Below are 12527 nucleotides of genomic sequence, written 5' to 3' on the forward strand. Positions count from 1 at the left end.
AGGGTATAACTGTGGATACCCTATAGCATCTGTATCTGACTGGATCAAGCAGGAAGTGAAGGAAAGTTATACCACATGTATTTACAGTGTAGAAAAGGAAAGGGAAAAATATATAAATAACAATTTAAAAACCAATAGTGTGGATAGTTCTTATGAGGGGGAAAGGAGTGTAGGCCATTCTGCCTATCAATGCTTGTCCGGTTCCTAGCCCAAAACTATGTTAAGTCAGGTCTTAAGGATCCCATTGATTTAGCATCAACCACAAGGCTTGGTAACCCATTCCATACCTTCAGCCATCTCTGTGTAACATGTCTCATATACCCTCTGTCCTACTGTAGGTCTGTCGTCACTTAATTTCCAACAGTGTCCTCTGGTCCTGGTTTCTGTGCTGTGTTAAACGCTTTTTACAGTCATGGTGCTCCTACCAGGCAGTAACAAACATATGTAACCATGCCCATAAAATCGATGTGACAATCTCTCCAATAATGTACTGTATTAGTTCCAGCCCCACGTGGCACTTTTCTCTTCTCTAAAAAGAATATGTCATGTGTTCCTATCCAATGAATTGCAGTTTAAATCCAATTGAGGGAGAATTGAGTTGCAATATAAACACTTTTTTTTTTTTTTATCAAAGAATCTGTTTGCTGTACTGGATTATGGAAGATGTGAAACATATATTCTTGTCAGAGAATGTATTTAGAATGAGTTAAGTAAAAAAAAAACAAAAAACAAAAAAAAACAAAACAAAGGGTAACAGGAGAAGACATTCAGAAAAGCGGTGGTTCAGGCAGGGAACACACTTGTAATCTTGATAAATCATAAACATCAAGCACATGAGGCGCCTCCATTACCAGAACATTCGTCAGTTACATAACTAGTACCTCATTCATAATTCAATAAACAACAAGTCCAATAACCAGCTGGGAAGGGATATCAATCCATTCGCCCCTGCTGTGCGTCAGAGTTCGCTTCCTCCTCTCTAGCCTCCACCTATTTTTTTTGGCTTCGTCAAGGGGGAGGGCAGATATCCTGCCCCCCTGCCCATGGCTTCCCTGCACTCGGCCTCTTCACTTATCAGCAAGCTAAATTATGGGCAGGGGCATCTTGACGTCGAGGCCAAAGGCCAAAGAATGTAATGAAAATATATATAATGTAGTATTGTCTTGTCTAAGCTTAATACATTTCGTTCTTTCTACGTTTCCTGACTGAAGTATATGAAATGATGGCGGTGGTTTGATACCGGCTCATTCCTCACTTTGGGCTAGAACGAATGCCTGTGCGTGTCATTAAGGGGTATTTTGCTGTTGGATGCTCCACCTCTTTGAATGAGATGTTTAACAGATCTCCTGAGTTATATTTTGTAATGGCATGATTGTGCCGTGACAGATATGCTATCTGCTGCAGGGTTCTGGGAGACATATGTCTCTGTTATGAAGCTAAGCACTAGGCTCTACCACAGCTCTAGCGCAGTAAAACTAATATACATACAATGCTGCCATAGCTGCAAATATCAAATTAGAGCTATTAATATGACAAAAAAATGACCATTTCCTCATTACCATACAATAGAGACCAGTTTCCCCTTTATTTACAGCTTAAAATGTATTTATGTAATTTCTATATATATATATATAATATATATATATATATATATATATTATATTATATTTATATATTGTATATAAACACCAAAGGTTGCTTATGTGAAGTGTCTGTTGAGTGTGATATTTTATCAGAAAACTCTGTGACCATTGTCTCCTATACCCTTGTAAACAAAATCTTAGTGGGGTTTTAGCATGTATAAATAAAGATAAACTTTTTGAAATACAATCTCTGACACTGGCTTTGCCATACCACAGGCTGGGTTATTTCCCATCATTTTAACCTTGTCTCATCTCATGTCTCATGTCTCATGTCTTGTTGTGTATAGGTTTGGTTGTGGGAACCCAGCAATGTCTACAGTAGTTCTTCCTGTCACACCAAACCCTTACCACAGAGCTGTCTCTGATACCAAAGTACAGACAATTGCAGTGATATTTCTCATGACTCATTTGCATAGCCGATATGTATTACAGCAAGGGCTACATTCCACAAGCCCCCACCCAAAGACTACCTATTTGCTTGAAATAAATGTTGAAGTGCAATGAATAGGACAAAACACCTAGAGGCTCATGATCTAGGTGAGTCATTAAATAATAATACCGTCAGCCTTTTAAATGACTTATAAACATATGACAAAACCCTTATAAACCAAACAGTTGGGCACAAAAGACTACAAAGTGAATTAAAACAAGCATTTAGTTACAATGTGCTACCTGCTACAGTTTGATATGGCATCAGGCCTATTGTTAGGTCTTCCATGTAGAACACAAAACGTATATCAAGAGAAGTGCATATCCCCTCACATGTACAGTAAACAGGCTTGCACAAAACGAGTGGAGATGGCACTGCACCTTGGCACTGCGGTGTATGGAGGTTTTCCTGTTAGCCAATCAGATGTAAAGCAATGTGACTAACAGGGTCATATGGTAGTCAAAAATGATCATTACCTTGGTAAAGCCCTCGTCTACAGCTTGGACTCTTGGACTCCTTCCCGGCGCCGTCAACTACCAGACGATAATCCCCTCTAGACAGAGTTCTATAGCTTTAATGTGCCCGGTATTCTAACAGTGTAATGACTAGTTCCAGGAAAAGGCTTAGTTGTGTAATGAGTATTAAACAGTTTTATTTCTACTAACTAGACATAATTCATCTACAGCAAAAAGGTTCTGTTCATTTTATGGGAACAAGAGTCGACTCAGCAACATGTATCAATCACATGTCTGGCCTGCGCTCTAAGATGAACATATCTATGCCATATTGAGCACGGCAGCTGCCGAAACACCCTCTCCAAAACAGGTCAATAGGATATTGAGCCAGCCACCATGGGCAGAGTCATGATATTGTTATTTATGAAATATAAATAGCTCCTGCTAAGTGAGAGCTTCCTATTGCCCTCAATCAAAGTCTGAAATGGCTTATGTCAATAAAACTAATTTGCAACCAATAGTGCTGTGTGATTTAAAGCATTAGTTACGCCATAGGGTCATGCCACTGCGTGTGGATGGGGTATATGCTGGCACTTTAGGGAAGTCAGACCTGTGTTTGACATTTGTACTACTGAAATGCTGATTTAAATATAATGGTATGAATAGCTTGATTTACATGTTTTACCTCTGAAAGGTAAGCCTGTTGTTGGTGTGACTTTTAGGGTCTATTCTATCATGGGAAATATGGTATCAAATTGTCAGGGGGCCACTAATTCGATTGAGACTAGCTAGAATTTCCTTAAGAGACAAAAAGCCAGATTATCTATACCAGCTCTTTCTGTGTTTTACAATGTTTCCCTCTGCTTTATCGTGCTTTCACTTTGCTATGATTTTACTGTGGGAGAGCAAATGCATGAATATTAATGATATTGTCATTTTCTAACAGTGAACATTCATCAGGTAGGAGCAATGTCTGCATATATTAAACCCATTGTACCTTTTTTTTTTTGCCTTAGGGTCCTCTCTGTCTAAGCCAGAAGCTGCTTTTGACAGCTGCAGACCTTCCAAGGCGAGTGATGAGTGAGCCACGGCCTCCAGAAGGGAAGACATCAGTACACAGGTGGCAGAGTGGAGGTTCTGTAGAAGAGCAACACAATGCAAACAAAGGTAAGGCACACTCTGAGTGTTTCAGAATGGAAGCTAATTGAGGAGCCATTGCTCTGCCTTCTGAATAGCACCATAGTCCTGAAACAATGCAGTATTCAACAGTTCAGCCAAAAACCCTGAAAGGATAACACTATTATATAAAAGGCACTTTGGAAACCAGAGGATTTTGGAAAATGTAAGCAATCCATGTAATACAATCATGTACTGTTTTCTACAGGGAAGTAAAGTAGGCCTCAGAATTTTTTTATTTCTAGTTTGTACTATGTACTTATTTTATTTGAGCTGTGAGTTTACACCCAATTCGACTAGTGAATCTGATTGGCTTGGAAAATGATAAAAATATTGCCAGTATTTGTTATGGAGTTGCAGTGACAGTCTATCTTAATCATTTTTACCCTTGACTGGGTGGAAGTAGGAGAGTTGTGGTGAGGTACTGTAGTCTGGTTTTTCTCTTTGTTCTTAGGCCTGAAAACATTTTAGTATTACTTTCATGTGGTCTACTGAGCTATCTTAATTTTAAATGCTTAAAAACATAAAATAAATACATAAAAAAATGATTAGACAGTGTTTAGGCAGAGCAGATCCCCTAAGGAGCTAAATGTATTTTACAGGGTTGTCCTGACTCCATCTGGCGATGATTGCGCTGGACAGAAAACATGCATACAGTATGTTGCTGAATGTTTTTGTATTTTATTGTGTTTAAAGTTAACAAACTGGCTATAAAAGTTCCCCCAGTGCAGAGGCGTACATTAGTGAAATTGTTAAAGAGCAACTCAGTTTTATCCAATTTGAATTATAACTTTTTTATTTTGGTGATCCTGCACCATTGCCAAAGCAGTGGTAGTGAAAACGTTGGTTTTAAATGGAAAAATGAAAAATAAATCGTATTGGATTTACTGATGTTTTAACTACTGTATTTAAAGTATAAATACTTTAACACTCATGCATTGTATTTCAAAAATCTAGTTTGAGAGGGTGTAACATTATATTACTTATTTTAATTGAAACGCATAAAAATTGCTACGGTCATGGAGATCCTAGAGGGGGGCAGTATTGGGGCACCTTTGGGGGAAGCTCACATGTCTGCTTGTGCTGAGGTAAAACTCAGAAACTAACATAAGTAGACATGGTTAATGTCTGTAGTGTCGTAGTCAGGCCAGCACTAATAACTAAAAATATAAATAAGTATTAAAACCTGAATGGAAACACAAGGATCAAATAATCTGCTTCATAACCATTTTCAGTTTTGTTTACTGGTAACATGCCCTTTTCATTTAAACTCCAACAATACTGAAAAGTTATACACAACTATTTTGTGCCATGGCAATATGCTCTATTTTTTTTTATATGGGATGTGAGGGTTTGAGAACGTTGCCAGACAAAAAAAAAAAAAAGGATCTATTTTACTTTCCGTTATTCTTTGCAGAGAAAAAAAAAAAGGAGTTAAGTCAATGAAATGTGAGTTAATGTTAGCTGAGAGCTCTCAGGTGTTGGCAATTATGAATTTGAAGGAATTATAGTAGGGTTATATTCAGCAACATCAGGGATATTTTAGAACTTGGATTTCACAACAGAAACTTGGTCTCCTTCTGGCTGCACGCCGCTGCTGCTGTTGACTGACAGCGCTGATTTATTTCAGCCTTGGCTGCTGGCCAGTTCATCACAAACAATGGCACGAGCTGCCTGCCTACAAGAGCCAAGTTTCGATGGCTATAAACAAAGTAGTAAAGCTCTAAATCTTAACCATTCTCATAGCAGGCACACGCACAGCTTTTACTCTACAGCAACATGAGATGGTAAACTGATTTCATAATCTTTTGTTTAGTTTGGGCCAGGTCTTTTTAACACCAAGAAAACCAAGGTAACAAAAAGCTAAATGTATCTTCTTAAATAGTAACTGTATGTAAAAAATGACATTGCATATACTGTAAGGCACCCATGAGGTGCTGCTATCAGTCATTTAAAACAAGAGTAGGCAACCTTAATTCTTTTCGAGCCACTTCATTGACCCTGGGGTTAATTTCTGTCAGACTGCACCAGAACCCAGATCTGGTATCTTTTTGTCTGACAGATGAGAACTATTCACAAGGCAGGAGCCAGGCCTGCATAATGGTCTACTAGAATAAAGACAAAGTGCTTATGACTTAGTAACAGAATAGGGGTTTCCCCTTGACTACTAGGAGAACCGCCCTCGCTGAGGTGAGGCCAAACCAATCGACCTCCAAGGCCGGGAAGCAGGACTTCCCCCAAGGCGAAACTAAGGAAGGATAGAAGGATGAACCAAGGTCTTCCTGGCTTACTGTCTAGATAAATGACTCTGACATCTACTGAGTCTAGATAAGTGTTGTCCAGTCGAGAGAGGTCAGACTTTGCTGACGCTCCAAGGCCGCATGGAGAGCCTCGTGACCTACGCAGGAAGAATAAAAGCGCTGGAAAAAAAAGAATAAGAAATAAACATATAAAGAGGGCCAGGAGTCATCTGTCCATCCATCCGTCCGCCCCCCCCCCTCCCGGCTGCAAGAGACACCTTCAATAATGAGTCAAAGGACTAGAAGGACATTTGGGAAAAGCTTGCTCTCTGGAGGAGAGACTGGCACGAGTGCAAATGGATAGATTAGCAGGAGAATGGAAAACAAAGTATAGTTAAAATTATTTGGCCATGGGTCCCCTCTGGCCAGCGGGAACATTCTTCTCAGAGGGCAAAGCGACGTAGTCGGCTTCTAAGGTCGGGAAGTGAGCTTCGCTTGCCCCAGGCATGCTATCAATACTTGTTGAGCGGAAATATTATCAAGGAGAGAAGCGCAAATGTAAGACTCCACTGCTGAGACAGGACTGGTTGATTTTAACTTTGGCTGCTGATGTTGCTGCACCTATGTGGAATGAATGGGAGAATATGATTGGGGAGGAAGAAGGGCTTTAGAATGAACTAAGGACAGAAGGGTGCACATGTATGAATTTAGTTGAAAAACAATTCGTTGAATGGAGGAATGGATAGAGGAAAAGTTTAAGCCAAGGGAGCCGGACGTCTGAATTGCATGATCTATAAACAAGAAAGAGCATCAGTCAGCAATGTTCTTAGCAATACCTGGAGGATGTTGGGCTTCAAAATAAAATGATTCATAACTGAAATCCAGACTAGCCAGAGAAGAAGTTGCATAATCATAGGGGAAGGTGAATGGCCTTTATTATGAACAGCAGATTATCACAAAAGATTAAGGTAGATTTTCTGCCAAAATGAGCTCCAAAGATAGACTACAATGACAAAAGGGAATACTTCAAGTAAGGCTGTGGATTTAAGTTCAAGAAGAAGATTTTATTTGTATTTTTAATTTATTTTTTATTTCTGTGGCCAGCCATCTGAGAACCGTTGATTAAGAGAATACCACCAAACCGATAGAAGAAGCATCCGTATGGAGTGCGCTGTCATAGGGGACAGCACTGAAGTTAATGTAAAACAGAAAAATGCTGCAGAGAAAGATCTGAAAGGATTGAATGAGAGAGTAAATGCATTCCAATTTATTGAGAGGCAGTCTGGCTTCAAATCGAATAGTATCCAAAGTTATTACTAGGAACTCAAGAGTGTGAACTGGGCCGATGGTTTTCCCACATGAGAGGGGAACATCAAGTGCTGAGAAGATAGACATGAGTTCCAAAAGTGCTTCAGATGGAGAGGCTGATAAAGGAGAAAGTGAAAGTCATTTAGATGAAAGAGGGCAGATGGAACCTGAATGAACATTGCCACAAAACTGCACATATGGAAAAAACAGCATCCTTTGGAAATGCAGAATGTTTGAGTTCTCGCCTTCGTCTCGCCCGTTAGTTCGGGGGTTGCTGTGGTGAGCCAAGTTGAATAATAATTGGACATTCCAAATTGGGAGAAAATTGGAAAATGAATAAAAAATGCTAGGTAGCTGTTTGAAGAATGATGTCCTTCCCTCTATCCACTTAACTGTGCACGTGTCCTGTGGACCTGGTTTTTGTACTATACTTAAAGTATTGGTTATGATTAACTATATCAACTCCTTTTAAGATGTCTTTGTTCTAGGCAAAATAGGTTCCGTTCTTTCAGCCTGTCTTTGTAGCTCATTCCTTTAAGCCCTGGGATTAGTCTGGTTCTTCTCTATACTGCAACATGTTTGAAATATATTTTAGTGCTTTGAAATATACTGACATATGTTTCTCTTCCATGTGGATATTTTACAGAAAAAATAGAGATTCAGTTTTCAGCATGTGTGTGCAGTCCTGGAAACTATTTTTGATATTATTAGGTGTGGCAGAGCACAGCTCTGCCCTTTAGAAATTGTCAGGGATGGGGTTAAATTCCCCTACCTGCCTGGGTTCATTGTATTCCGGTGGCTGGGGTTGATTAGATGATTAGTTTAACGATCAATCAGCGCCCAGCCACCTGACATAAAAGGAGGCCTCTGCTTCTCATTTGGAGGAGGGAGCTGAGGAAGCAGGTTGGTTTTTTGGTTTTTTTGGTTGTTTGGAAAGTTTGAATCCAGTGAAGGCGTCTCCCAGCCTGGAAATTGTTATTTTTGTAAGTTTTGTTTTTTTGTCTTTCTTTTTGTGTTTAAATCGCTTTGTTTTGGCCCTTGTGCCCTTTCATTTTTCATTATAATAAAATAGTTATTTTTTTGAACTGCAGTCTGTCTCTGGGCCTCTATCCACTTGCCAGCCTGCCACATTAGGGTACAAGTTTTACAAGTGCAGGTATATTATCCTAATAAAATGAAACATATATATGTATACACCCATACACATGTTTAAGCATAACCCTAAAATAAAAAAAAAGCATCTAAAAAGTAGATTTCATCGGAAAATTATAAATATATATATATATATATATATATATATATATATATATATATATATATATATATTATATTATTATAATGCTGACGTTACGACTTGTAATTGAACGATTAATGGGGTACCTGGCCATTAGACAAAAAATCTGTTTTTTTTGTTCTTTTACTGGTAAATGTTCATGTACAGCATTTTTGGTTGTTGTTGTTTTTTTTTTTTTTTTTTTTTTACTGCTTCAGACACAAATTACATGAAATGGTAACAAATGTTTCAACATGTTTCAACAGTGTTCTTCCCTGTTACAAGATGACGAATGTAGCAACATTCACTACCACACATAAACTCTGCTTCTCTGCGCTCATTCTTTTCCATATGATTTGCTAAAAGCTTCAGTGTACCTCTGTAGAAGCTGCCAGCACAGTTAGCGAAGAGTTAGGGTTACTGTCTAGCAACACAGTTTCTGTGTCGTCTTAATTTACGGGTTTATTTCACTTACCTGTGTCACTGTGTTTTAGAAGAACGGTGAGATAAGGTATTAATATATATATATATATATATACACATTAATTCCCGTTTAAAAAATGCTTGAGCAGAGGCCTGCTAGCCCACCCTTCTCCAGTGCCTATGACCCTATGACTTTTAAAAACGGAGCTATGGACACATCTGTGCTCATCTCTGTATAGTCTTGACCTTGCTGGGCCAATCCCAGTGTTAACTTTTATTGGAATAGACAATGGGTTTCTTTTTTAGCATGAAAGACAGACACTTGCAAGTTGCAGAAAGAAGACAGACCTGTTAAATGCATGAGTTATTTAAAGAGCTAGTATCAACGTTTAACTCTCACAGTGCTGTACATGCAATCTTTTTCATTTATGAACGATTTTACTTAACCTCATTTTTATTTATTTTTTTAAGTGCTGCATTTCTGCATTCTCATTCCCATTTCGTAGAGACCAGTCTCCTGCTGGATGACCTGATATAAAATTTTTACGATTGAAGTATAACTGGAAATTGTTCTGACTTGTTTTCAAAAGTAGCTGCAGTGAATCAAGAGGAACTGCTCAACTTAATGGAAGTACTCTGCCATTCAAATACTGCCACCTTGTCTGTGGAGGAGAACACCACTTGGGCTAGTTTCCTGTAATGAATTGTGGTGATAGAGTTGCTTGGAATCACATTTTTTATAAACACTTACAAAATATGTAGTATCTGGTCTATCATTTAATTTATACAATTATCATTGCAGGGGGCATGTTACAAAAACAATTAAAGTTGCATTTTGATGGTCTCTAAAAATACATAAGAAAATGTATGACTGAGAGGAGACCATTCAGCCCATCTAAGCTTGTCTTTTTCCTAGTTTGATCTTAGAACTTTGTCAAGTTGGGTCTTAAAAGAGCCAAGTGATTCTGCCTCAACAACATGGGTAAGTAGCCCATTTCAGAGTACATGTTGGGGGTGCAATTTACATAACAAAAAGGGTTTCAGCTCTTAAATGGTATGTGTAAATGGGCACTTTCATTTACAAAGAGCCATGGAAAGCTAATCACCACCTGACCGTGTGTTTAAATCAGGAGCACACATTAGTCACAACTAGAAGTTAAATTTATGTTTTTATGTTCGGAAAATAAATTGTGCCCTCATCTGATTTGGAAATCTTCCAAACCCCATGAGACTGAAGGAGGAACTGAGCCAATATGAATTTTAGTTAAACTGGGTCTTTGACTTCTTTTGCAAAACACAAGAGGTTTTTTTGTTATTGTGTGGTGCTTAAAGAGCGTCCATTTCACTGAAACTATTTAATTTACTTGCTGCTCTCAGCCTTTCCCCTAAACTAACTCTCTAACAAAGAGATCTTGGTCCTCTTTTATAACATGTGGCTGGGGCTTGATTGACCATCAAATAATCACTCAGGACCCAGCCACATTGCGCACATGGATTTGGCAGGAATAGAATTAACCCCACCCCTGCCAAATCTATATTCAACTTTATTTGTACAGCAAACAAACACTGTGTGTTACCATCAAAATAAATGATTTTGTATATCTGGTGCTTGTTAACAGGTCACTCTAGTTTATGTTACATAGCATGACTGGCAATTAGAACTGAAAGTTCTGAACTCAGGACAATAAAGAAATAAATAAAATAGAAAACAGTATTTTAGCAATTGCAAACCAGGTCAACAGTTACATCTATGAATATGTAATTTATTTTTTTGCTATGTAATGTTTAAGTAACACCTAGCTCCAATTTAATCTAAAATTTCTACATGTAATGTTATTATTATAGATTATAATGTCTGTGTTTGCTTCGGCAGCACATATGCTAAAATTGGAAAAACACAGAGAAGATTAGCATGGCCTAGAGCAAGGGTGACATGCAAATCCATGAAGCGTGCAAGGTTGTTTTTTTTCTCCTGTCTGCTATTACAAAAACTAACATTAAAATACTAAAGTAAAAAAAGTTGATATAGCTACACTAATACTGCCCAGAATTCTGAATTCAATTCTGTGGTCTAACATCTGCAAGATAATATCACTGGTAAGCCACCTGCTCAAAGCAAAATGATCACAGCGGGCAATAACAGTTTTAAAACAGAAACAAAATCCAACAACAACAACTTTACTTTTAATGTAAATTAATATAAGATACCATCTTGGCTCTGGTGTGTATATATATATATATATATATATATATATATATATATATATATATATATATATATATATATATATATATAGTGCCTTGTAAAAGTATTCAGACCCCTGACCAATTTTCTCATATTACTGAATTACAAATGGTACATTGAAATTTCGTTCTGTTTGATATTTTATTTTTAAACACTGAAACTCAGAATCAATTATTGTAAGGTGACATTGGTTTTATGTTGGGAAATATTTTTAAGAAAAATAAAAAACTGAAATATCTTGCTTGCATAAGTATTCAACCCCTGTGCTGTGGAAGCTCCCAGTTTGCACCGATGAAAGAAATTACCCTAACGAGGACACAATTACCTTACCATTGGCCTCCACCTGTGAACCATTAAAGTTGCTGTCACATTTTCTGGATAAAAACCCCACTGTTGAAGGATCATTGGTAAGGCTGTGAATCTGGAGGAAAATGAAGACCAAAGAGCATTCTACAGAAGTTAGAGATAAAGTAATACAAATGCATAGATTAGGGAAAGGGTACAAAATAATATCCAAGTGTTTGGATATCCCAGTGAGCACAGTTGGATCAATAATCAGGAAGTGGCAGCTGCATCACACTACCCAGGCACTGCCAAGAAAAGGCCGTCCCTCAGAAGAGAAGCCACAGAGAGGCCAACAATCACTTTGAAGGAGCTACAGAGTTCAATGGCTGGGAGTGGAGTAATGGTGCAGCAGTCAACCATATCAAGAGCTCTGCATAACACTGGCCTGTATGGGAGGGCGGCAAGAAAGAAGCCGTACTCAAAAAGTACCATCTGAAAGCACGTCTGGAGTTTGCCAGAAAGCACGAGAGTGACCCAGCTGCGATGTGGGAAAAGGTTTTGTGGTCAGATGAGACCAAAATAGTGCCCATGCCTCAAGACACACCATCCCTACAGTGAAGTATGGTGGTGGCAGCATCATGCTGTGGGGATGCTTCTCATCAGCAGGGATTGGGCATCTTGTTACAATTGAAGGAAGAATGGATGGAGCAAAATACAGGAAAATACTGAAAGAGAATCTGCTTCAGTCCGCTAAAGAACTGAAGCTTGGGAGGAAATTCACCTTTCAGCAGGACAATGATCCCAAGCACAAGGCCAAAGTAACATTGGAGTAGCTCAAGAACAAAAAGGTGAATGTCCTACAGTGGCCCAGTCAAAGTCCTGATCTCAATCCCATTGAGAATCTGTGGCACTATTTGAAAATTGTGGTCCATAAGCGTCGTCCAACCAACCTGAACAACCTGGAGCAAATCTGCCAAGAAAAATGGGCCAAAACCACTCCAACACTGTGTGCAAATCAAGTACATACTTAACCCAAAAGACTTAAAGCT

General features: G+C 38.5%; 1 protein-coding gene and 1 non-coding gene across 2 annotated transcripts in view; both read left to right on the forward strand.

Moving 5' to 3' along the window:
* The window catches only part of LOC121324132 (bcl-2-modifying factor-like), an 83309-nt gene that overhangs the window by 26500 nt on the left and 44282 nt on the right, over positions 1-12527 (forward strand). The window contains exon 4 of the mRNA XM_041265633.1: positions 3545-3695. Within this exon, the coding sequence (XP_041121567.1) occupies positions 3545-3695 (151 nt within the window). The remainder of the gene's footprint in view (positions 1-3544; positions 3696-12527) is intronic.
* LOC121325063 lies at positions 10806-10911 on the forward strand. Its single transcript, XR_005951300.1, has one exon. It is a non-coding gene; the product is annotated as a U6 spliceosomal RNA (small nuclear RNA).

This window comes from Polyodon spathula, chromosome 12 (genome assembly GCF_017654505.1).
Source record: "Polyodon spathula isolate WHYD16114869_AA chromosome 12, ASM1765450v1, whole genome shotgun sequence".
Taxonomy (NCBI): Eukaryota; Metazoa; Chordata; class Actinopteri; order Acipenseriformes; family Polyodontidae; genus Polyodon; species Polyodon spathula.